Here is a 25,496-nt window from a genome sequence, read left to right as displayed (position 1 = left end):
TAATTCCTTCTAAAATCAACTCTTACAATTATGCTAATGAGACGGACGCCCATGATGCAGCTTCAGATTTTAGAAGGAAGAAAGCCATAAATATAACACTTGGATCAATGAGTAAGTGTCCCTGGATATCATGATGATTGTGATGGTAGATTTCCTTTAAAGGACATCTCCTACCATGATGAAAGACTGTATGCAAATGAGCCTGAGGGGCTCCATTAACACATACAGTCCTTCATCCTGGTGTTAGATGCCCTTTAAGCTGCAGTACCTCAGTTCAGCCACTGCACAGAGAACGGCGCTTTCTACTTCCTCTATTACTCTCTGTGTATCAATTGATCTGTGATGGTGCTGGGTGTTGGACCTCAATCTATCTAATATTGAGGACCTATGCAATATTTTTTGCCCCCCAACTCCCCTTAAATGTTATGATATTAATTCTAATGAACTTTCACAGATTGGTTTCCATAAAGGAAAGCTGTAAGATTTTTATTTTTTAATACGTAATGTCAGTTTTACTTGTGAAATAAAATATTTGTGTTAAGTTACTTTGTAACGTGAATATTATTTCTGCCGCGCACCATTTCTAGTTCGCGTGAGCCTGCAGTGTAAAGCAGGGAGGGTTACAATGTAGTTACTATGACCATAGGCAGGACTATCTTGTAGGAATGGAGTTTTGTGTATTACACCCTGAGCTGGTCGTGGCCATCCGGGTGGAAACCTCCATGCTTTACACTGCATGCTCCACCCAGAAAACAAAAAAGGACACAAAGGGGCTCATTTACTAAGGGCCCCGAATCGCACATTTTCGTCAGGTTTCCCGAAAATTACTGGTTTGCGCCGAATTGCCCCGGGTTTTTGGCGCACGCGATCGGATTGTGTCGCATCGGCACAGGCTTGCATGTGACGGAAATCAGGGGCGTGGCCGCCGGAAAACCTGACGGATTCGCAAAGACCGCGGTATTTAAAAAAAAAAGTCACTTGACACGCGCTTACCTGCACCAGGAATAGGAAGGTGAACTCCGGTGGACCTCGGCGCAGCAGCGACACCTGGTGGACATCAGGCGCACGACCGGGTAAGTAAATGAGCCCCATAATGTTTCATTTGCAAACGAGCCGCCTCTTTCTAGTGAAGATGATCGTCTGAGAGCCACATAGCCCCGCCCCTTATTTCAGACCACACCTTATTTAACCCAAAAAATTTGGGTTGAGATGTAGGGATGGATGGCTGGCTGCCTGAAAATCTCTCCCTATGTAATTACATAGTGAGCCGGATCTTTATAGTGACCGGAACCTAATGCTCCGGCTTCGCTATAAAGAGAAGGACTGCCCAGCACTAGGTCTTACAATATTATAAATCCTTAGATTTGTTCTGCATAGCCTCCTTCCTTCTAAAATCATCTTTTATAATTATGCTAATGAGCCAGAAGTGCTCTAGGGGTCTCACCACTACACAGAGGAGGGCGCTGTCTGCTTCCCGTCCCACTCTCTGTGTATCAGCAGCTGATCCATGGATTTAGGACCAATTCCTTTAATTCCCTGTTTGCAGCCACTGGCTGGCCGTGTGTGCGCTGACCTATCACAGATGATGTTACATCACTAGATTACCTGTTATTTGGCTGTAGTACTCCAACTCCCAATCCCTAAATAAATATTTGCCATTTGTAGGGTCTGAAGGTCAGTGCAGTGATGTGTAGGTGGTGCTCAGGCTGAAGACACAAGAATTTGTCCAGCAGGCACCAGATAGATACCAAGCTCCAGGCTTCTCTGCAGTCCCATTGACTCTGTATGTAACATGGTGGATGATTACATTATTTGTATTCCATTCCCTTATAAAGAATGGCTGAACCATTATACAAGCTCTTATACCTCTTTTGTCACCCCCTTATCCTCATAGACTGTAAGCTCTTGTGTCACCCCTCATCCTCATAGACTGTAAGCTTTTGTGTCACCCCCTTATCCTCATAGACTGTAAGCTCTTGTGTCACCCCCCTCATCCTCATAGACTGTAAGCTCTTGTGCCACCCCCTCATCCTCATAGACAGTAAGATCTTGTGTCCCCTCATCCTCATAGACTGTAAGCTCTTGTGTCACCCCTCATCCTCATAGACTGTAAGCTCTTGTGCCACCCCCTCATCCTCATAGAATGTAAGCTCTTGTGCCACCCCCTCATCCTCATAGACTGTAAGCTCTTGTGTCACCCCTCATCCTCATAGACTGTAAGCTCTTGTGTCACCTCCTCATCCTCATAGACTGTAAGCTCTTGTGCCACCCCCTCATCCTCATAGACTGTAAGCTCTTGTGCCACCCCCTCATCCTCATAGACTGTAAGCTCTTGTGTCACCCCTCATCCTCATAGACTGTAAGCTCTTGTGTCACTCCCTCATCCTCATAGACTGTAAGCTCTTGTGTCCCCCCTCATCCTCATAGACTAAGCTCTTGTGCCACCCCCTCATCCTCATAGACTGTAAGCTCTTGTGCCACCCCCTCATCCTCATAGACTGTAAGCTCTTGTGTCACCTCCTCATCCTCATAGACTGTAAGCTCTTGTGTCCCCCCTCATCCTCATAGACAGTAAGCTCTTGTGTCACCTCCTCATCCTCATAGACTGTAAGCTCTTGTGTCCCCCCTCATCCTCATAGACTGTAAGCTCTTGTGCCACCCCCTCATCCTCATAGACTGTAAGCTCTTGTGCCACCCCCTCATCCTCATAGACTGTAAGCTCTTGTGTCACCTCCTCATCCTCATAGACTGTAAGCTCTTGTGTCACCCCTCATCCTCATAGACTGTAAGCTCTTGTGCCACCCCCTCATCCTCATAGACTGTAAGCTCTTGTGCCACCCCCTCATCCTCATAGACTGTAAGCTCTTGTGTCACCCCTCATCCTCATAGACTGTAAGCTCTTGTGTCACCTCCTCATCCTCATAGACTGTAAGCTCTTGTGTCCCCCCTCATCCTCATAGACTGTAAGCTCTTGTGCCACCCCCTCATCCTCATAGACTGTAAGCTCTTGTGCCACCCCCTCATCCTCATAGACTGTAAGCTCTTGTGCCACCCCCTCATCCTCATAGACTGTAAGCTCTTGTGTCACCTCCTTATCCTCATAGACTGTAAGCTCTTGTGCCACCCCCTCATCCTCATAGACTGTAAGCTCTTGTGTCACCTCCTCATCCTCATAGACTGTAAGCTCTTGTGTCACCCCCTCATCCTCATAGACTGTAAGCTCTTGTGTCACCCCCTCATCCTCATAGACTGTAAGCTCCTGTGTCACCCCCTCATCATCATAGACTGTAAGCTCTTGTGTCACCCCCTCATCCTCATAGACTGTAAGCTCTTGTGTCCCCTCATCCTCATAGACTGTAAGCTCTTGTGTCCCCCCTCATCCTCATAGACTGTAAGCTCTTGTGTCCCCCCTCATCCTCATAGACTGTAAGCTATTGTCCCCCCCTCATCCTCATAGACTGTAAGCTCTTGTGTCCCCCCCTTCATCCTCATAGACTGTAAGCTCTTGTGCCACCTCCTCATCCTCATAGACTGTAAGCTCTTGTGTCACCCTCATCCTCATAGACTGTAAGCTCTTGTGTCACCCCCTCATCCTCATAGACTGTAAGCTCTTGTGTCCTCCCCTCATCCTCATAGTCTGTAAGCTCTTGTGTCACCCCTCTCACCCTCATATAAAAAAAAGGATCAAAAAGCGATCCTGGAAACTACAGACCCGTGAGTCTAACTGCTGTGGTAGGGAAAATATTTGAGGGGTTTATTAGAGATGCTATCCTGGAGTATCTCACTGTGCACAACCTTATAACCCAGCGTCAGCATCGGGTTTATGAGAGATCGGTCCTGTCAGACTAATCTGAGGAGGTAAGTTCAAGACTGGATCTGGGGGACGCTGTGGATGTTGTATATCTGGACTTTTCAAAGGCATTTGACACCGTGCCACATAAAAGGTTGGTATATAAAATGAGACTGCTGGGAATAGGGGGAAATCTGTGTATTGGCTTAGTGATAGAAAACAGAGGGTGGTCATTAATGGCACATTCTCAGATTGCAGGATCATATGTTGTTTATTCCCTGAGCTGAGTGGTTTTGCTGATAAAACAGATATAACATTATGATAATGAAGCTCTGTCGCTTCTATGGCTCCTTCAGCGCTTCTCCTAGCACGTGAGTTATTCATTTCTTCACAGGATGATGTAACTCCTGGGTTGTGTCTGAAGGAAGAATAATCAATCGCTGCACCATCCCCCAGCTGCTGTGTATGAGTCATCCAGCTCAGGTTGATTAGTCCTGTCTGGACTATCCTCCATTTGTAATAACAAGTTCTGTGTGTAATATGTTGATCTAGGCAGCCAGCCTGACCCAGCTTTCTCAAGGTCCTGAATGTTTTAATTTTTTTTTCAGCAAAACTACTCAGCTCAGGGATTAACCAAGATATAATCCTGCATCAGTGTAGCTACAGCATTCTCAAGGTATGTTTGCCTCATAATGCATCAAATCTAATGGTAGGTTTCCTTTAAGAGCAGGATCCTCACTCCTATTGTCCCATATGACAGTTTGTACTCTGTAACGTCTTATTTGTATGTGTTCCCCAGAATCTGTCAAGCGCTGCGGAATTTGATGGAGTTTTATAAACAATGATGATTATTATTTCCCGCCGGATGCATCGAGAGGCTGGGGTGGAGGTGTTATAGTCGCATAAAATAATCACAAATTCTTGCACACTGCAGAAATAGAGTATAGAAATGCAGAGCAATGGCAATAGCCGGGATAAATGGAGAATATTTGATCCCTTTAAGGGACCAATGCAGAGAACAGGCTGCCATGAGACGCCCCCAGGTTTTTACTGCTTGCATGGAATCCATAGCATCTGCATGTAGTACAGTATAGACAGATACATGACACTGGCAGGTGACGTCACTATACACAGATCCTATATGGACTTTGCTCCTCTGATAAGTCATGTTCACACCATCTCCTCTTCTACACCCGCATGGAAGGAGGTGTCTCAGGTTCTTCCTCCCTAAAACTAGGAAACAGCAGTCCTCACTTCAGCCATGATATCCACTTCTCTGAGACGCTGCCTCCTCCCCAGCAGCAGGGTCAGTCCCTTGTTGCAGACATGCAGGACCAGGAGGACCCAGGCCAGAGCCTTACATGGGGCTGCAGCAGCTGGAGTGACACAGGGGGACAAGAAGATGAAGACCTTTGATGATCTTCCTGGACCTTCCCTCCTCACCAACCTCTACTGGGTCTTCATCAGGGGCTACCTGCTCCATTCTCATGAGCTACAGGTCAGATAAACTACTCTCCTATCTATCTATCTATCTATCTATCCAGGGGCGCACCTGCCATGAGGCGAGTTGAGAATCTCGCCTCAGGCGGCGTGCCACCTGCTGGACGACCGGGCGGCATTGTGCACCCGCCCGTCCATGCTGCCACCCGCCAGTCTGCCTATGCTGCCTCTGGATCCCCCACCTGTGCTGCCATGTTGCCGCCCACCGGACCGTCCTGCCGTCCGCCTGACCACCCGCCCAGGCTGACACCCCCCTGCATGCCGGCTGGCACATCCTCTTTCCCACCAGCCTGCACATCCTTTTACCCGTTGGCCGCCACACCTTCCTGAGCACCTGTCTGCTCCGCTCCCTCTGTCCCATTCATCTCTGCTCCACTCCCTTTGTCCCGTTCATCTCCGCTCCGCTTCCCTCCTCCTCTGCTCCCTCTGTCCCGTTCATCTCCGCTCCGCTTCCCTCCTCCTCCGCTCCACTCCCTCTGTCCCGTTCATCTCCGCTCCGCTTCCCTCCTCCTCCGCTCCACTCCCTCTGTTCCGTTCATCTCCGCTCCGCTCCCCCCCTCCTCCGCTCCGCTCCCTCTGTCCCGTTCATCTCCGCTCCGCTTCCCTCCTCCTCCGCTCCACTCCCTCTGTTCCGTTCATCTCCGCTCCGCTCCCTCTGTTCCGTTCATCTCCGCTCCGCTCCCCCCCTCCTCCGCTCCACTCCCTCTGTTCCGTTCATCTCCACTCCCCCCCTCCTCCGCTCCACTCCCTCTGTTCCGTTCATCTCCGCTCCGCTCCCCCCCTCCTCCGCTCCACTCCCTCTGTTCCGTTCATCTCCGCTCCGCTCCCCCCCTCCTCCGCTCCACTCCCTCTGTTCCGTTCATCTCCGCTCCGCTCCCCCCCTCCTCCGCTCCGCTCCCTCTGTTCCGTTCATCTCCGCTCCCTCTGTTCAGTTCATCTCCGCTCAGCTCCCCCCCTCCTCCGCTCCACTCCCTCTGTTCCGTTCATCTCCGCTCCGCTCCCCCCCTCCTCCGCTCCACTCCCTCTGTTCCGTTCACCTCCACTCCCCCCCTCCTCCGCTCCACTCCCTCTGTTCCGTTCATCTCCACTCCCCCCCTCCTCCGCTCCGCTCCCTCTGTTCCGTTCATCTCCGCTCCGCTTCCCTCCTCCTCCGCTCCACTCCCTCTGTTCCGTTCATCTCCGCTCCGCTCCCCCCCTCCTCCGCTCCACTCCCTCTGTTCCGTTCATCTCCACTCCCCCCCTCCTCCGCTCCACTCCCTCTGTTCCGTTCATCTCCGCTCCGCTCCCCCCCTCCTCCGCTCCACTCCCTCTGTTCCGTTCATCTCCGCTCCGCTCCCCCCCTCCTCCGCTCCGCTCCCTCTGTTCCGTTCATCTCCGCTCCCTCTGTTCAGTTCATCTCCGCTCAGCTCCCCCCCTCCTCCGCTCCACTCCCTCTGTTCCGTTCATCTCCGCTCCGCTCCCCCCCTCCTCCGCTCCACTCCCTCTGTTCCGTTCATCTCCGCTCCGCTCCCCCCCTCCTCCGCTCCACTCCCTCTGTTCCGTTCATCTCCGCTCCGCTCCCCCCCTCCTCCGCTCCACTCCCTCTGTTCCGTTCATCTCCGCTCCGCTCCCCCCCTCCTCCGCTCCACTCCCTCTGTTCCGTTCATCTCCGCTCCGCTCCCCCCCTCCTCCGCTCCACTCCCTCTGTTCCGTTCATCTCCGCTCCGCTCCCCCCCTCCTCCGCTCCGCTCCCTCTGTTCCGTTCATCTCCGCTCCCTCTGTTCAGTTCATCTCCGCTCAGCTCCCCCCCTCCTCCACTCCGCTCCCTCTGCCCCGTTCATCTCCGCTCCCCCCTCTCCTCCACTCCACTCCGCTCCCTCTGTCCCGTTCATCTCCTCTCTGCTCCCCACTTCCTCTGCTATGCTCCGCTCCCTCCTCCGCTCCATCCCCCCTCTCCTCCGCCCCCCCCCCCCCTCTGCTCCTGGAGAACCTTTCTGGAGAATAAAAGAAAAAAAGTAAGTTTATCTGTGTATATGTATGTGATGTGTGTATGTAATGTATGTGTATATGTATGTGATGTGTGTACATGTATGTGATGTGTGTATGTGTATATGTATGTGTATATATGTATTCCGTATGCATTTTAAACTACATGGTAGCACGCTGTAGGCATTTTATTCTACATGGCAGTACACTACATGCATTTTCTACTACATGGTAATATGCTGAACGTATTTTCTACTACATGGCGATATGCTGTACGTATTTTCTACTACATGGCCATATTCTGTATGTTTTTTATACTACATGGCCATATTCTGTATGCAATTTATACTACATGGCCATATTCTGTATGCAATTTATATTACATGGGGGACGCTGTATGCATTTTATACTACATGGCGATACACTGTATACATTTTATACTACATGGCGATACGCTGTATACATTTTATACTACATGGCGATACGCTGTATGCATTTTATACTACATGGCGATACACTGTATACATTTTATACTACATGGCGATACGCTGTATACATTTTATACTACATGGCGATACGCTGTATACATTTTATACCACTTGGCGATACGCTGTATGCATTTTATACTACATGGCAATATTCTGTATGCAGTTTATACCACATGGCGATACACTGTATACATTTTATACTACATGGGGGACGCTGTATGTATTTTATACTACATGGTGGTACGCTGTATGCATTTAATACTACATGGCGGTATACTGTATACATTTTATACTACATAGCGGCATGCTATATGCATTTTGCATATCCATGATGCGAATCTCCCGTTCCACCACATCCCAAAGATGCTCTATTGGATTGAGATCTGGTGACTGTGGAGCCATTTGTGTCCAGTGACCTCATTGTCATGTTCAAGAAACCAGTCTGAGATGATTCCAGCTTTATGACATGGCGCATTATCCTGCTGAAAGTAGCCATCAGATGTTACAGGGTACATTGTGCTCATAAAGGGATGGACATGGGCAGCAACAATACTCAGGTAGGCTGTGGCGTGGTACCAAGGGGCCCAAAGACACCATGACACCACCACCACCAGCCTGACCCGCTGATACAAGGCAGGATGGATCCATGACACCACCAGCACCAGCCTGACCCGCTGATACAAGGCAGGATGGATCCATGACACCAGCACCACCAGCCTGACCCGCTGATACAAGGCAGGATGGATCCATGACACCACCACCACCAGCCTGAGCCGCTGATACAAGGCAGGATGGATCCATGACACCAGCACCACCAGCCTGACCCGCTGATACAAGGCAGGATGGATCCATGAAACCACCACCACCAGCCTGACCCGCTGATACAAGGCAGGATGGATCCATGACACCACCACCACCAGCCTGAGCCGCTGATACAAGGCAGGATGGATCCATGACACCAGCACCACCAGCCTGACCCGCTGATACAAGGCAGGATGGATCCATGACACCACCACCACCAGCCTGACCCGCTGATACAAGGCAGGATGGATCCATGACACCACCACCACCAGCCTGAGCCGCTGATACAAGGCAGGATGGATCCATGACACCACCACCACCAGCCTGACCCGCTGATACAAGGCAGGATGGATCCATGACACCACCACCACCAGCCTGACCCGCTGATACAAGGCAGGATGGATCCATGACACCACCACCACCAGCCTGACCCGCTGATACAAGGCAGGATGGATCCATGACACCACCACCACCAGCCTGAACCGTTGATACAAGGCAGGATGGATCCATGACACCAGCACCACCAGCCTGACCCGCTGATACAAGGCAGGATGGATCCATGACACCACCACCACCAGCCTGAACCGTTGATACAAGGCAGGATGGATCCATGACACCAGCACCACCAGCCTGAGCCGCTGATACAAGGCAGGATGGATCCATGACACCACCACCACCAGCCTGAGCCGCTGATACAAGGCAGGATGGATCCATGACACCACCACCACCAGCCTGAGCCGCTGATACAAGGCAGGATGGATCCATGACACCACCACCACCAGCCTGAGCCGCTGATACAAGGCAGGATGGATCCATGACACCACCACCACCAGCCTGAGCCGCTGATACAAGGCAGGATGGATCCATGACACCACCACCACCAGCCTGAGCCGCTGATACAAGGCAGGATGGATCCATGACACCACCACCACCAGCCTGACCCGCTGATACAAGGCAGGATGGATCCATGACACTACCACCACCAGCCTGACCCGCTGATACAAGGCAGGATGGATCCATGACACCACCACCACCAGCCTGAGCCGCTGATACAAGGCAGGATGGATCCATGACACCACCACCACCAGCCTGAGCCGCTGATACAAGGCAGGATGGATCCATGACACCACCACCACCAGCCTGACCCGCTGATACAAGGCAGGATGGATCCGCGCTTTCATGTTGTTGATGCCAAATTCTGACCCTACCATCCGAATGTCGCAGCAGAAATCGAGACTCATCAGACCAGGCAACGTTTTTCCAATCTTCTACTGTCCAATTTCGATGAGCTTGTGCAAATTGTAGCCTCAGTTTCCTGTTCTTAGCTGAAAGGAGTGGCACCCGGTGTGGTCTTCTGCTGCTGTAGCCCATCTGCCTCAAAGTTGGACGTACTGTGCGTTCAGAGATGCTCTTCTGCCTACCTTGGTTGTAACGGGTGGCGATTTGAGTCTCTGTTGCCTTTCTATCAGCTCGAACCAGTCTGCTCATTCTCCTCTGACCTCTGGCATCAACAAGGCATTTCCGCCCACAGAACTGCCGCTCACTGGAGGTTTTTTCTTTTTCGGACCATTCTCTGTAAACCCTAGAGATGGTTGTGCGTGAAAATCCCAGTAGATCAGCAGTTTCTGAAATACTCAGACCAGCCCTTCTGGCACCAACAACCATGCCACGTTCAAAGGCCACAAATCACCTTTCTTCCCCATGCTGATGCTCGGGAGAACTGCAGGAGATTGTCTTGACCATGTCTACATGCCTAAATGCACTGAGTTGCCGCCATGTGATTGGCTAATTAGAAATTAAGTGTTAACGAGCAGTTGGACAGGTGTACCTAATAAAGTGGCCGGTGAGTGTATACCCTACATACTGTGTATATTCTCTTTGTCCTATAGATCATATATTCTTCTGTACGAGTAGTATATTTCACTTTCAGTTTTAGTAGAATTTTTAGCTGTGGGTTTCTGCCCACATAATCACATACCTGAAATACCAAAAACTGCAGCTAAGAAGAAGAGAGCAGGAGAATACCCCTGACAGTGCAGCCACCACATTATGAGGATGCCCCTTACCGATGAATGGCGCCACAATAAGTATCATAAGATAAAGTCAAAGAACAAAAATTTTACTTCCTTTAAATTCTGAATGCCGCCAAGTTCAAAGAGCTAAGAGCACAGCAGTGTGAGGACATGCCCCTAGTGCACCTAGAGAAGATATAATCCTGAAATATAGAAAATATTTGAAACCCAAAATGAGTGAATGTAATTGGAGGAGGAAGGGAGAGAAAATGACTAGAATGATGTTTACAGGGGTCAAGGGTCCTGCCAGGGTTTATCTCATAATGTGAAGGTAGAGTGATCATTTAGATTGTGCAGAGGTTAGGAAACATGTCTGTTATCTCACATTCCCTTTATATGGAGTTAAGCAGGAAGATTTTAGGTCTAAGGGTGGAAATATTTTTAGCTGACTGTGCAGTTTGGATATCTGGGGCCTCTCAGTCACTCATACACACGCACACTCGGCTCCATAGAGAATGAGCTGTGAACATACATCCCTATCTCTAGAAACAGGACAACTGGGGATGGAGGTGATCGAAGGTTGTCTTTAACTCTGCTAAAAACATTGGGGCACATTTACTAAGTGACCGAACGCTGCATTTTCGTCAGGTTTCACTATTTTTTCCCCTAAATTGCCCTGGGTTTTTGGCGCACGCGATCGGACGGTGTCCCATCAGCACCGGCTTGCATGCGACACAAATCGGGGGGGCCGCGGTGTAGACGTCGGACAACTTAACTGATTCGGACAAACCGTGAAATTTAAAAAGCAAATTGTTCGCAAGATCAGCACTCACATGCACCGGGAAGAAGAAGGTGAACTCCGGCGGACCTCAACGATCTTAGTGAATCGCGGCAGCTCCGAATCCTCGACAGACAACACACCACAGGATCTTGACTGGACCGGGTAAGTAAATGTGCCCCATAATCTTTGCCAATTTTGTTCCAAAAAGTCCAACAAATAAATGTAATATAATGTGGCCGTAGTAGTAAATAACTGGTTAATAATTCTAGAGATTGCAATGGGATGTTCTGATACAGAATGTTCTATGATGAGATAAGGAAAGGGCAATGAACTAAGAGTCAATTATATCTGACAGAGGTTATGGCCGTGACCTCAATGTATAGATCAAGAGTCGTGCTGGCTATGACCTCAATGTATAGGTCATGAGTAGTGCCGGATGTGACCTCAATGTGTAGGTCATGAGTAGTGCCGGATGTTACCTCAATGTCCAGACCAGGAGTAGTACTGGCCTTGACCTCAATGTACAGACCAGGATTAGTGGCGTCCATGACCAAAATGTGCAGACCAGGAGTACTGCTGTCAACCTGAGTGAAGTTGCCCCCCCCCCCCCCACCACACACACCTTGTTCAAATCAAACAAAATTGGTGTCAAACGTTTGTGCTGGTTTGTGCAGCGAAAATTTTCGTTTGTGCCGCTATCGTTTTTAAGATATTAATGAGAGTTTCCAGAGGTCATCAGAGGTCAACCAGCCCCCCCACATTGTCCAAACCAAACAAAACTGGTGCCGAACAATTCTGTTACGTTTGTGCTGCTCAAATTTTTGTTTGTGCTGCTTTTGTTTTGAGTATATGAAGAAAAAATTAAAGGTCAAAAGTTCAAGCAGCCCCCCCCCCACATTAACCAAATCCAACAAAACTGGTGTCAAACATTAGTGCTACGTTTGTGCTGGTTTGTGCAGCAAAAAATTTTGTTTGTGCCGCTATCATTTTTAATATATTCATACTTTTTTGCAGAGGTCATCAGAGTTAATTTCTTCCAAAGTAAAATGTGTTTGCTAGCTCCCCCTGGTGATCAATCCAGGGAAGTGTCACTAGGTTTGTTTTTTACCAGTTCATCCTAAACACCTTTAACCGATGTAAACCCCTGAACATACCGTAAAAATGATAACGGCAGAAACGAAAATTTTTGCTGCACAAACCAGCACAAACGCAGCACTAACGTTTGACACCAGTTTTGTTCGATTCGGTTAATGTGGGGGGGCTGCTTGAACTTTTGAACTTTCATTTTTTGTTCATTTATTCAAAACAAAAGCAGCACAAACAAAAATTTGAGCAGCACAAACGTCGCAGAATTGTTCGGCACCAGTTTGGTTTGGTTTGGGCAATGTGGGGGGGGGGGGGTTGGCTGGTTGACCTCCGATGACCTCTGGAAACTTTCATTAATATCTTAAAAACGATAGCTGCACAAACGAAAATTTCTGCTGCACAAACGTTTGACACCAGTTTTGTTTGATTTGAACAAGGGGGGGGTGGGGGGCAACTTCACTCAGGGCTGCTGTCAGTGACCTAAATGTAAAAGCCAGGAGCAGTGCCACATATGACCTTAATAGACCAGGAGTAGAACCCAATCTATTACCGTTAGTTATTATGGATTGGTACATAACATACATTACAAATGTCATACATCTCTATATTGCTGACCAGTGGATAGCGCCATATAATGTATGGATAATACTCTCATACAACAGCCAAATATCAGCACCATATAGAACCAAAATAGTCTAATAAACTCTTCTGTAATATAATCCAACAATAACAACAATGAGACCCATAGAGCACACACATATCATTGCCATAAAGTAACTAAACATTAGCACCATATAGACCCGTCAGAAAACTGCTGTAATAAGATGTTATTCTCTCTCCATATATAACATCAGCTCATCTACAAGAAGCGCTATGGACCCTGGTGGAAGTCAGAGATCGGCAAGTATCGCATGGTTAACATTGCAGATCCCGCCATTTTGGAGGTTTTAATGCGGCAGGAGGGTAAATACCCCCTGAGGAACGAGATTGACCTCTGGAGGACACATCGGGAACTTCGGGATCTTACTTACGGACCTTTCACAGAGTGAGTTCAGTGCCCGGAGGCTGCAGACAATGTTTAGGCTCTGATGTGACCACATGAAATCATATTCCAGGATTATAGCTTCTCCAAGTGCACTCAGGACGCGTCCTCACACTGCTGTGCTCCCGGCTCTCTGCAAGACACAGGCCTTATCCTCTACGGTAGTATCAAAAGGAAGCCTGCTACATGGCTATGGTTTCTGGAACAACTGAATGGTATGATCACACATCTCTCCAGGGATAATACATAACACTGGCTGCACAGAGCACAGAGCACAGAGGTGTGAGGTCTGATTACACATCTCTCCAGGGACAATACATAACACTGGCTGCAGAGAGCACAGAGCACAGCAGTGTGAGGTCTGATTACACATCTCTCCAGGGACAATACATAACACTGGCTGCAGAGAGCACAGAGCACAGCAGTGTGAGGTCTGATTACACATCTATCCAGGGACAATACATAACACTGGCTGCAGAGAGCACAGAGCACAGCAGTGTGAGGTCCGATTACACATCTCTCCAGGGACAATACATAACACTGGCTGCAGAGAGCACAGAGCACAGCAGTGTGAGGTCTGATTACACATCTCTCCAGGGACAACACATAACACTGGCTGCAGAGAGCACAGAGCACAGCAGTGTGAGGTATGATAACACATCTCTCCAGGGACAATACATAACACTGGCTGCAGAGAGCACAGAGCACAGCAGTGTGAGGCCTGATTACACATCTCTCCAGGGACAATACATAACACTGGCTGCAGAGAGCACAGAGCACAGCAGTGTGAGGTCTGATTACACATCTCTCCAGAGACAATACCTAGCACTGGCTGCAGAGAGCACAGCAGTGTGAGGTCTGATTACACATCTCTCCAGGGACAATACATAACACTGGCTGCAGAGAGCACAGAGCACAGCAGTGTGAGGTATGATAACACATCTCTCCAGGGACAATACATAACACTGGCTGCAGAGAGCACAGAGCACAGCAGTGTGAGGCCTGATTACACATCTCTCCAGGGACAATACATAACACTGGCTGCAGAGAGCACAGAGCACAGCAGTGTGAGGTCTGATTACACATCTCTCCAGAGACAATACCTAGCACTGGCTGCAGAGAGCACAGCAGTGTGAGGTCTGATTACACATCTCTCCAGGGACAATACATAACACTGGCTGCAGAGAGCACAGAGCACAGCAGTGTGAGGTCTGATTACACATCTCTCCAGAGACAATACCCAGCACTGGCTGCACAGAGCACAGAGGTGTGAGGCTGTCAGGTTTGAGAAAGAACCTGTTCACCTACTTAAATCCAGCAGTGATTTTGGAGAATCAGTGATAGTCTGCAGATTATCTAAGCTCTTGCTGTTGTTGTTCCAGGCGCGGGGAGAAGTGGCGCGCTCTCAGGACAGTCCTAAACCAGAAGATGCTGAAACCCAAGGAAGCGAAAAACTATGCCGGGAGCATCAACGAGGTCATCTCTGACTTCATGACCCGACTGCAGGAGCTGCGCCGGCAGAGCCCCTCCGGTGACACCGTCACTGACATGGCCAACGAGCTGTACAGATTCGCTTTTGAAGGTATCGATCAATGTATAATGGACGGGTGATAATTCTGAAAATAATATAAATTTTTACCCATATCACAGGCCGGTCATTAAACAGGGTCTGTATATACTGATGTCATGCACATAATGCTGCTAAAGTGAAATAGATATGAAAGGGAACCTGTCAGCAGGCGTGACCATGCAGGTATTGTCCCTGGAGAGATGTGTAATACAGCTTCTCCCAGTAAACTAGTGACATGTCCTCACACTGCTGTGTTCTTAGTGCTCTGAATAGCGCCACCTTATACCCTCTCCGCTCTGCCTGTGGGGATTGCTTTAGTTTTCAACCAGAAAACTGCTCCAGTGATTACTTACAGCAGAGAAAAGGGACTGTAAATGCAGAGAGCACAGAGCACCACAGTGTGAGGACATTCCCTTGTGGCTATGCCGTTTAGTCTTCCATTAGAAGTGTTGCACCCGATGATTTACAAGAACATGTCTCCGCTATAACCCGGTGTCTCCTCTCTCAGGGGTGTCCTACATCGTGTTTGAGACTCGAATCGGGTGTTTGGAAAAACACATCCCCCCCGAAACCCAGAAGTTCATCAACTCCATCATCCAAATGTTCAAGAATTCGGTGTATGCGACCTACCTGCCCCAGTGGACCAGACCGATCCTCCCCTACTGGAAGCGATACATGGAAGGCTGGGACAACGTATTTGACTTTGGTTTGTGTAGATTCCTTACCTACTGACAGTGTATGATGGGCTTGTAGTACTGAGCAGGCTCCAGGTATCACACAGCACTGTCTTAGGATTATCTAGGATACATGAGCTAAGCAGGGGGTATCACACAGGCTAAGATATAGTGATGCTGTAGCTGTATCACACATTACAAGCTTAGATACACTGGGTCAACATATGGGGGCACATTTACTTATCCATTCCTTGGAGTTCACCTAAAGTGCGTTGTCCGACGATAATGCTCTCTTCCGTGATTCACTAAGATCGTGCGCCCGATATGCTGCATGTGTCGCTTCCCCGCTCAGGTCCCCGGAGTTCACCTTCTTCTTCCTGGTGCATGTAAGTGCATTGTCCGTGTATAATGCGCTGTGCGAGGAGTCACTAAGATCCTGCGCCCGATATCCTGCATGTGTCGCTTCCCCGCTCAGGTCCCTGGAGTTCACCTTCTTCTTCCTGGTCCATGTAAGTGCATTGTCCGTGTATAATGTGCTGTGCGGGGAGTCACTAAGATCGTGCGCCCGATATCCTGCATGTGTCGCTTCCCCGCTCAGGTCCCCAGAGTTCACCTTCTTCTTCCTGGTGCATGTAAGTGCATTGTCCGTGTATAATGCGCTGTGCGGGAGTCACTAAGATCCTGCGCCCGATATCCTGCATGTGTCGCTTCCCCGCTCAGGTCCCTGGAGTTCACCTTCTTCTTCCTGGTGCATGTAAGTGCATTGTCCGTGTATAATGCGCTGTGCAAGGAGTCACTAAGATCGTGCGCCCGATATCCTGCATGTGTCACTTCCCCGCTCAGGTCCCCGGAGTTCACCTTCTTCTTCCTGGTGCATGTAAGTGCATTGTCCATGTATAATGCGCTGTGCGGGGAGTCACTAAGATCATGCGTCCGATATCCTGCATGTGTCGCTTCCCCACTCAGGTCCCCGGAGTTCACCTTCTTCTTCCTGGTGCATGTAAGTGCATTGTCCGTGTATAATGTGCTGTGCGGGGAGTCACTAAGATCCTGCGCCCGATATCCTGCATGTGCCGCTTCCCCGCTCAGGTCCCCGGAGTTCACCTTCTTCTTCCTGGTGCATGTAAGTGCATTGTCCGTGTATAATGCGCTGTGCGGGGAGTCACTAAGATCGTGCACCTGATATCCTGCATGTGTCACTTCTCCGCTCAGGTCCCTGGAGTTCACCTTCTTCTTCCTGGTGCATGTAAGTGCATTGTCCGTGTATAATGCGCTGTGCGGGGAGTCACTAAGATCCTGCCCCCGATATCCTGCATGTGTCGCTTCCTCGCTCAGGTCCCCGGAGTTCACCTTCTTCTTCCTGGTGCATGTAAGTGCATTGTCCGAGTATACTGCGCTGTGCGGGGAGTCACTAAGATCCTGCGCCCGATATCCTGCATGTGTCGCTTCCCCACTCAGGTCCCCGGAGTTCACCTTCTTCTTCCTGGTGCATGTAAGTGCATTGTCTGTGTATAATGCGCTGTGCGGGGAGTCACTAAGATCCTGCGCCCGATATCCTGCATGTGTCACTTCTCCGCTCAGGTCCCCGGAGTTCACCTTCTTCTTCCTGGTGCATGTAAGTGCATTGTCCGTGTATAATGCGCTGTGCGGGGAGTCACTGAGATCATGCGCCCGATATCCTGCATGTGTCGTTTCCCCACTCAGGTCCCTGGATTTCACCTTCTTCTTCCTGGTGCATGTAAGTGCATCGTCTTGCGTCACAATTTGAAAATTAAATCCCGCGCTCAGTCTGATTCAGTGGAATAGTCTGACTGCAACCTACCCCCCACCCCCCGTCACCCCTCCCCCCGATTTCTGACGCGTGAAAGCAGCGCAGTTACATCAAAATCCGATCGTGTGATACAATCCCAGCACAAACCCCTGTTAAATATCTATCAAAGCTGCGCAAATTCCGAAACCGCCAAACAGTCCTACGAAAGTGCGATCTGTGACCCGTAGAAAATAAGCCCCATGGTATCATTAAACAATGTCTCTTCCATTCCAGGTAACAAGCTGGTGGATAAGAAGATGAGTGAGATCCAGTCCCGGCTGGAGAAGGGGCAGGAGGTGCAGGGAGAATTCCTAACGTACTTGTTGTCCAGCGGGAAACTCAGCTTACCGGAGGTGTACGGCAGTATCTGCGAGGTGTTACTGGCCGGCGTGGACACTGTGCGTAATCATTCATGTTCTCACATCTTATCCGCAATGTAGTGTACAAGCAGGGGGGTAACTACAGCGTTTGCAGCCACAGCATTTACAATGGGGCCCGCATTATCAGGGGGCCCCAGCATCTGACCTGACACACTAATGAATGGAGGATGTGCACTATTACATACATATTATGCAACATAATTTGTGTATAACATATACTGTATGTGATGTATATATGTGTATAGTGTCTGTATATACTGTATATGAGTATATATTTTATGTTCGTATATGGCACTGTGTGTGTGTGTGTGTATATTCTATATGTGTGTGCATTAGTGTATAAATGTGCGATTGTAACTCGCATGTGTAAGTATACTAATATGTATATTTTTTAAGTGGTAGTGGTGGTAGTAGTAGTGGTAGTAGTAGTAGTAGAAGTAGTAGTGGTAGTAGTAGTAGCAGTAGTGGTAGTAGCAGTAGTAGTAGCAGTAATGGTAGTACAAGCAGTAGTGGTAGTAATGGTGGTAGTAGTAGTAGTAGTACAAGCAGTAGTGGTAGTAGTAGTATAGTGATAGCAGTAGTAGTAGAAGTAGTAGTAGTGGTAGTAGTGGTGGTAGTAGGAGTAGTGGTAGTAGTAGTAGTATATATATTGAAGAAGAAAAAGAGGGGAATTGTATGCAATCGGCTGTAATAACCAATTCTAGGTAGTTGAATTTCAAAAAATATAAATTATTCTTTATTGTTTCTTACTAATCTCACATTTAACAGACATTTAAAAACATTTAAAACCGCACAGAAAATGTGTGCAATGTTCCAGGCATGAACTATTTTTGTGTGTCTCTAGTTCATGCAATGCCTCTCCTATCCCCTGATATGTCTGTTGGCAGTGGTGACCTATGCGTGCTGTGTGGTATTGTGTGAGCATGAATTTAGTGTCCTATATATTGAATTTAGTGTCCTATATATTGAATTTAGTGTCCTATATATTGAGTCTTGGGATGTATTATGCTCCCACATTCGAAAACAGCAGCATGTATAAAAAATATATATGTATCACAAGTGATTAAAGGTCAGATATCACCATGTCCAATAGAGAGGAATAGGGGCTCAGCTCCCTTTTTTTTTGGAAATTCAACTACCTAGAATTGGTTACTACAGCCGATTGCATACAATTCCCCTCTTTTTCTTCTTCAATATATACAGATTTGTTCAGGGAATTGTGGCTATTATAGTCTAAGTCTTTACATCTAGTAGTAGTAGCATAGTGATAGCAGTAGTAGTAGAAGTAGTAGTAGTGGTAGTAGTGGTGGTAGTAGTAGCAGTAGTAAGCTCTCTCTCTCTCTCTCTCTCTCTCTCTCTCTCTGTTACTATCTGGCTCTGATAAACGTCCTTTTCTGTGTGTGTTGTTCATGTTGTTTTGTCTGTGTTTGCACTAAGACACAGGGTCGTGAGCGTCGCCCAGTTTCACGCCGCCATTTAGGATGGTTCTCTAGTAAGTAGGCAGGGCCAGTGCTGGTCTTTGTCCAAAGTCTGTCCCCAGGCCCTGCATTACAGGTATACTGATACATTGATACAAACTCTGGCAAGGCAAATGTTATTTATGGAGGTTAATACTGATACTTTGAGGTTAAAAAAATCCACTGTAGTGTAGCAGGACTAAGAGTAATGGCCGCTGGTGCCACCCTACTAACTCAGTGTCCTTGCACAGTACCACGTAACCCTTACTTTCGGGCTCCTTTTTCACATGGATGTATTTAATGATATATACAAAACTATTAATCTATATTCCTTCCCTGTTTCCAGACATCGAACACTCTGTGCTGGTCTCTGTACCACTTGGCCCGAGACCCCGAGCTGCAGCAAAGCTTATATGAAGAGGTCATTATGGCCGCCCCGATGGACCGTATCCCTGTAGCGGATGATATCACCCACATGCCGTTACTGAGAGCGGTGATCAAGGAGACCCTGAGGTGGGATCATATACCTTGTATATAAGGGATCATAGATGTGTTACATTGTGGGGTCATCACTCAGCTTTTCATAGACCCTGAATGACATACACATTTGTATTATGAAGTTTTATACTTTCTAGCTTTCTATTTCCTGACGGTCTTTACCGTAGTTTCAGCATTCTATTTGTGAACCAGGTAGATTTGGCTGAACATCATCATTTCTTCTTCTATCTACAGACTTTATCCTGTCATCCCAACCAATGCAAGAATTGTCCATGAACATGAGGTGGTGATCGGAGATTATCAATTCCCCAAAAATGTAAGTTGCCGTATACACGTGACTCCTGGCGCTACTGGACACACGTCACATCTCATGTCTCCGTCCCTCTCTGCAGACCCTCTTTGTTCTGAGCCATTACGCCATCTCTAGAGATGAAGCCAATTTTAAAGACCCTGGAAAGTTTTATCCCCAGCGGTGGCTGAGGGGCGAGGGCATGGCGCACCACCCCTTCAGCTCCTTACCCTTCGGATACGGGCTGCGGAGCTGTGTGGGGAAGCGGATCGCAGAACTAGAGATGCACCTGGCATTGTCTCGGGTAAGTTTGTATTGGAGGAGAAATACATTTACTAGGGTTGGTTTATGGCCAAAATCCCACGTCCATTGATTTCAGGAAAAGTCCTATCCTACTTTTTGCTAAATGACCAACAATGCAACATCTTTCCACTGCTTAATGCTTATTCATCTCCCTATCTCAACTGTTGGGGCATCTCTGGATTAATCTGTTGTACTACAGAGATTCAGCCCCTCGGTCATGTTCAGTTTGGGACTCAGGGGTCAGGATCTCTTCAGGACTGCAGCATTTATTCAGCACCACCAAAATAGTAACAATATACAGTGATCAAATAATGCCATTATAATTTTCCCAAATAATAATAGTTTCATAGAGTATCAACAATGTCACTATACAGTTCATAAGTAATAGTCTCATGTCCACATAGTTACACTCCCTCATTTCTAAATAATAGCATCCCTGAAGGTAAATTAATACTGCCAGACTATGGGGCACATTTACTTACCTGGTCCCTGTGCGATCCCTGAGTTGCGTTGTCCATCGGAATCCACATCTGCCGCGATTCATGAAGATCGTGCGCCCGTGTTCCTGCCTCTGTCGCTTCCCCGCTGAGGTCGGCCGGAGTTCACCTGCTTCCTCCCAGTCCATGTAAGTGCGTGGCTTGCGACACAAATTGCTTTGTTAAATCCCCCACGTAGACCCCCCCACCCCCCACCCCCGATTTGTGTAGCTTGAAAGCCGGCGCCGATGCGTCAAAATCCGATCGCGTGCGCCAGAAACCCTTTCTAAATGCGTCTCACATCGGAAATCGTTGGGTATTCCGATGATAGTGCCGACCACGGACCCTTAGTAAATGAGCCCCAACATTGTGGTTACATACTCCACTATAGAGTGAAACAATAATAGCTTCATGTAGTGTCCTAAGAAGACCACTAGGTGGTGACAATATAAAAGTCTCATAGGGGCAGATTTACTTACCCGGTCCGTTCGCGATCCAGCGGCGCGTTCTCTGCGCTGGATTCGGGTCCGGCCGGGATTCATCAAAGCAGTTCCTCCGACGTCCACCAGGTGGCGCTGCTGCACTGAAGTCCGCTGGAATGCCTCGAAATACACCGGCCTATCCAGGATGAAGGTGAGTGAAATTTTCGCGACACAATTTTTTTTTTAAATGCGGCGGTTTTTCCGAATCCGTCGGGTTTTCGTTCGGCCACGCCCCCCGATTTCCGTCGCGCGCATGCCGGCACCGATGCGCCACAATCCGATCGCGTGCGCCAAAAACCCGGGGCAATTCAGGTACAATCGGCGCAAATCGGAAATATTCGGGTAACACGTCGGGAAAACGCGAATCGGGCCCTTAGTAAATGACCCCCATAGTGTTCTAAGAGATTCTAAATAATTGTGCTCCAATATGAGATTCTTACAGCAGTCAATAAAAACACCATATTGTGCGTAAATAATGGAATCATATGGTCACCAAATGATAAAAACAGACAGAATTTGGATATTTTTTTCACAGTGACCATTTAATGCAGCCATATGGTGTTAACACTAACAATACCAAAGTATTTATATATTAGTCTACACCAGTGATGGCGAACCTTTTAGAGACCGAGTGCCCAAACTGCAACCCAAAACCTAATTACTTATTGCAAAGTGCCAGTACGGCAATTTAACCTGAAAACTGACGGTTTAGTTTAGAATCAATAAAATGATACATTCCCAATCAGAGGAAGCTTCCCTCCCATTGTGTTTTATTCGCATTTCAAAACTCCTATACTTGTTGTGACATTGAGGAAGAGGCAGCAGTCCTGTACACACTGAAACACCACTTTTACACCATTTTACATCATATAAAAGAGTAATAAAAAGTTATCAAAAGGTCACGCAGTCCTCAAAATGGTAGCAATGAAAACAACGGCTCATTAAGAAAAAATCACCCCTCCCCAGCTCCGTGCACTAAGGTTATTAGCGTCACAAGATGGCGAAACTAGTTTCTTTTTCGTACACTGTTTTAATTATTGAGTTCAGGTGTCTGATCTTCCAGGGGGGGAGGAGGGTTGTTAGGGTAGATTGGTAGAGGGTGGGTGGCCAGAGTTAGGGCTGCGGGGGGGTCGGGGGGGGGGGGTAATGCGGCATCTGGGGATCTGGGCAGTGGGTTCATGAGGCATGAGTTCCGGGGGGGGTAATGGGGGGGGGTGCAGTGATCGGAGTTGGGGGGGGGGAATAGCGAGAGCGTCCGGACTTCAATTGCAGTAGTGGGCAGAGTCCGGGCGGAGTGTCTAGCGAGCGGAGTCCGGGTGGAGTCCGGGCGCGGGGGGGGGGGGTATGCGTATGGTAGCGTTCGGAGTCGGTTGTGGCAGCGGGCGAGGTTTGGGCCGAGGTTGGGTTTGTGGTAGCGGGCAGAATTCCCCCGGCGGTGGGATTTGCAGTAGTGGGCAGGGTGGTTCGCAAAAGTGGGTTTGCGATAGCGGGCTGGGGTCCAGGCGGGGGGGAGGGCTTGGAGTTTCGGCGGCTTGCGGGCGGAGTTTTAGGGGAGGGGCGGGAGCGGGCAGGAAATCCGCCCTCCTGCTGGTATATTATGCCCTGAATAAAAAAATAATAAACTTACCTCAGACTCCGCGTTCCTCCGGCTTCTTCTGTTCTGCACACAGAGTAAGGTGCCCAGCGCTGGCAGCATAATGACATCATTACGCTGCCAGCGCTGGGACGCTTACCGTCCTGTGCGCTGCAGTCATCAGTGTGACAGAGTAGGCAGTGTCAGCGCCCTGCTCTGTCATGGCTTTTAGCAGTATCGGAGCGCGGCTCCGATACTGCTTAAAGCTGAGTTAAATTCAAAGGACCCACGTGCCAGCACTGAGAGCTGTGCGTGCCCTCTCCGGCACGCGTGCCATAGGTTCGCCACCGCTGGTCTACACTATACTAAGAGCAAATAATAGTTTCATACACTGTACAAAGAATACCGCTATATAGTGCCCATATAATAGTATAATGTCAAGATAAAAAAAAAACAAAAAAAAACTATATAATTGCGCTCCAGTATCAGAATACTAAAGTAGCAGGTAATACTGCCATAGAGTGCCAACATAAAGTACCCGTATCTGTGTATAAACAGAAGATAAAAGGGCCATATAGTGCACGATTATTAGTGCTAAATAATAGGTTTCTCTTCTGATTAGTAACTTTCTTTCTCCCTCCTGCAGATTATCCGGATGTTCGAGATTAAACCGGACGCCAAGCTCGAGAATATCAAATCCATCGCACGGATCGTGCTGTCGCCCAGCAAGAAGATCAACCTGCGCTTTATAGAGAGAAAGTCTGAGAGATGAATACGGACACTCGGGCTGCCTGGCGCCCCCTATGGGCAGGGACCTGCTCAGTGATGGGTCCAGGCTACTACTATATGATTATACTGAGCCCAAATATTACCGCCACACGGTTCTGAATAATTGTGCCTTACAGTATACAGCCCAAATACCACCAATATACAGTATATAAATACTACCGCCATACTGGGTAACTTTCACCTATTGCAAGAGCCAAAGCACTGAATGAGCAGGAGCTGTAACCACCTCAGGCCCAGGGGGCCACATTCTGGGAGGGGGGGGGGGGTATAAAATATAGAAGTTTAGTCTGGGGCTCTCCTTTCCTCTTCTGGCTCCAACTTTGTTTTTATTTAAAGGGAACCTGTCATCAGGAGGCCTTTTTCTGGCTCCCCCATGTCCCCATAGAGAATAGTGTACACTCTGTCAAAGAGTTTTTATAGTAAAACTGTCTTTTTTCGAGAAAAGGAGAAGCTAGATCAAAGTTTACCTTTCTGTAGGCAGAGCTGTGTCGCTGCTCCCATGGGAATGGGGAACGGTCTCCCCCAACCAACCAACCAACCCACCCACCCTCAGGAAGTCGCTCCGTCATGCATCAATTTCAAATTTTTTTAAATCTCCCATGTCCCCCATATCTCCCCTCTTCCCCCGGCTTTCCCCCTCAGGACGTCATACATGTCTACCACACTCCTCACTGGCCCCTCCCATGGGACTACGGACACAGTTCTGCATACAGAAGAGTAAACTTTCATCCAACTTTTCTTTCGGGAAAGCCAGTTTTACAATAAAAACTCTTTGGCAATGTGTACATTACTCCCTATGGCAGTGATGGCTAACCTATGGCACTGGTGACAGAGGTGGCACTCGGAGCCCTTTCTGTGGGCACTCAGGCCATTACCAGAGATGACTCACAGTATCTTCCTGCAGTCCCAGACAGCCCAGGACTTGCTGTGCAGAGGTATTTTAAAGTGACAGCTGTACCTGGGACTATTTTCTGCGTTATTGGTGCCTCAGGTGCTGGTATCAATGAAAACTGTGACAGAGAAGGGAGTATAAATCACTAATTACATTTCTGTGTTGGCACTTTGCAATAGATAAGCGGGTCTTTGTTTTAGTTTGGGCACTCGGCCTCTAAAAGGTTTGCCATCACTGCCCTATGGGGACATGGGGGAGCCAGAAAAGGGGCTCCTGGTGACAGGTTCCCTTTAAAACCACATTACAGCCTAAAGTTAGACCACGATATTGGCCACTCGTGGTCTAAGATGTAACTTTGGGCTGTAATGTGGTTTTAAGCACATTAAAAATTAGTTTGGATTTAAAGCTGGAGCTGGACCTTATATTTTGTCTGTGCGCCCCCAGAGCGAGGAAGGACCCGCGCTCAGCAAATACAATACTGACGACCAGGTGAAAAGGTGAAGAGAATTTCTATTTTGCTTTCCTTACCTCCTATATTTTATTGAACAGTTCGCTGATCCAATTGATAAAAGGTTTTGATAAATAAAGCTGCTTCGGTCTTCGCTTTTCTTACTAATTTGCAGCAATTTCCTGCTCTAAGTTCAGGCTGCAGTGTAAAGAATGGAGGTTTTTACTACCTGGATCCTGTCTGGTCACTGCTATAGTATAATCCAGCTCCTTGGGTGTCTCCAAGACTAACTGCAGATAAATCCTCCATTCTTTACACTGCTGGCTACAACCAGAGAAATGGAGAACCTGTCAGCAGGTGTGACCAGGCAGTACTGCAGCAAGTGCTATG

The 25,496-nt window shown here is 48.3% G+C and overlaps 2 protein-coding genes across 3 annotated transcripts in view; one reads left to right on the top strand and one right to left on the bottom strand.

Moving 5' to 3' along the window:
• Positions 1-25,496, bottom strand: part of WNT6 (Wnt family member 6) — a 216,551-nt gene that overhangs the window by 189,975 nt on the left and 1,080 nt on the right. The gene's annotated exons all lie outside the window — the stretch shown is intronic.
• Positions 1,733-24,139, top strand: CYP27A1 (cytochrome P450 family 27 subfamily A member 1). Of its 2 annotated transcripts, none has more exons than XM_072122322.1 (9): positions 1,733-1,783; positions 13,278-13,468; positions 14,848-15,047; positions 15,544-15,741; positions 17,754-17,917; positions 19,703-19,869; positions 20,089-20,170; positions 20,247-20,447; positions 23,624-24,139. In XM_072122322.1, exons 2-9 carry the CDS (start codon positions 13,335-13,337, stop codon positions 23,747-23,749), a joined length of 1,272 nt encoding a protein of 423 aa, XP_071978423.1. In that variant the 5' UTR covers positions 1,733-1,783; positions 13,278-13,334; the 3' UTR covers positions 23,750-24,139. The 2 variants fall into 2 exon arrangements, with proteins under 2 accessions (XP_071978423.1, XP_071978422.1); XM_072122321.1 differs by lacking the exon at positions 1,733-1,783 and adding an exon at positions 3,510-5,288.

The sequence above is a fragment of the Engystomops pustulosus genome, chromosome 8 (assembly GCF_040894005.1).
Source record: "Engystomops pustulosus chromosome 8, aEngPut4.maternal, whole genome shotgun sequence".
Lineage (NCBI taxonomy): Eukaryota > Metazoa > Chordata > Amphibia > Anura > Leptodactylidae > Engystomops > Engystomops pustulosus.
The sequence above is the reverse complement of the archived record's forward strand: the minus strand, read 5'-3'. Positions and strand labels throughout refer to the sequence as shown.

Coding starts and splice junctions, on each gene's coding strand:
- CYP27A1 (XM_072122321.1), top strand. CDS start 5,052: ATGATATCCACTTCTCTGAGACGCTGCCTCCTCCCCAGCAGCAGGGTC. Junction 13,469..14,847: donor ACTTACGGACCTTTCACAGA/GTGAGTTCAGTG, acceptor TTGTTGTTCCAG/GCGCGGGGAGAAGTGGCGCG. Junction 19,870..20,088: donor GTGATCAAGGAGACCCTGAG/GTGGGATCATAT, acceptor TTCTATCTACAG/ACTTTATCCTGTCATCCCAA.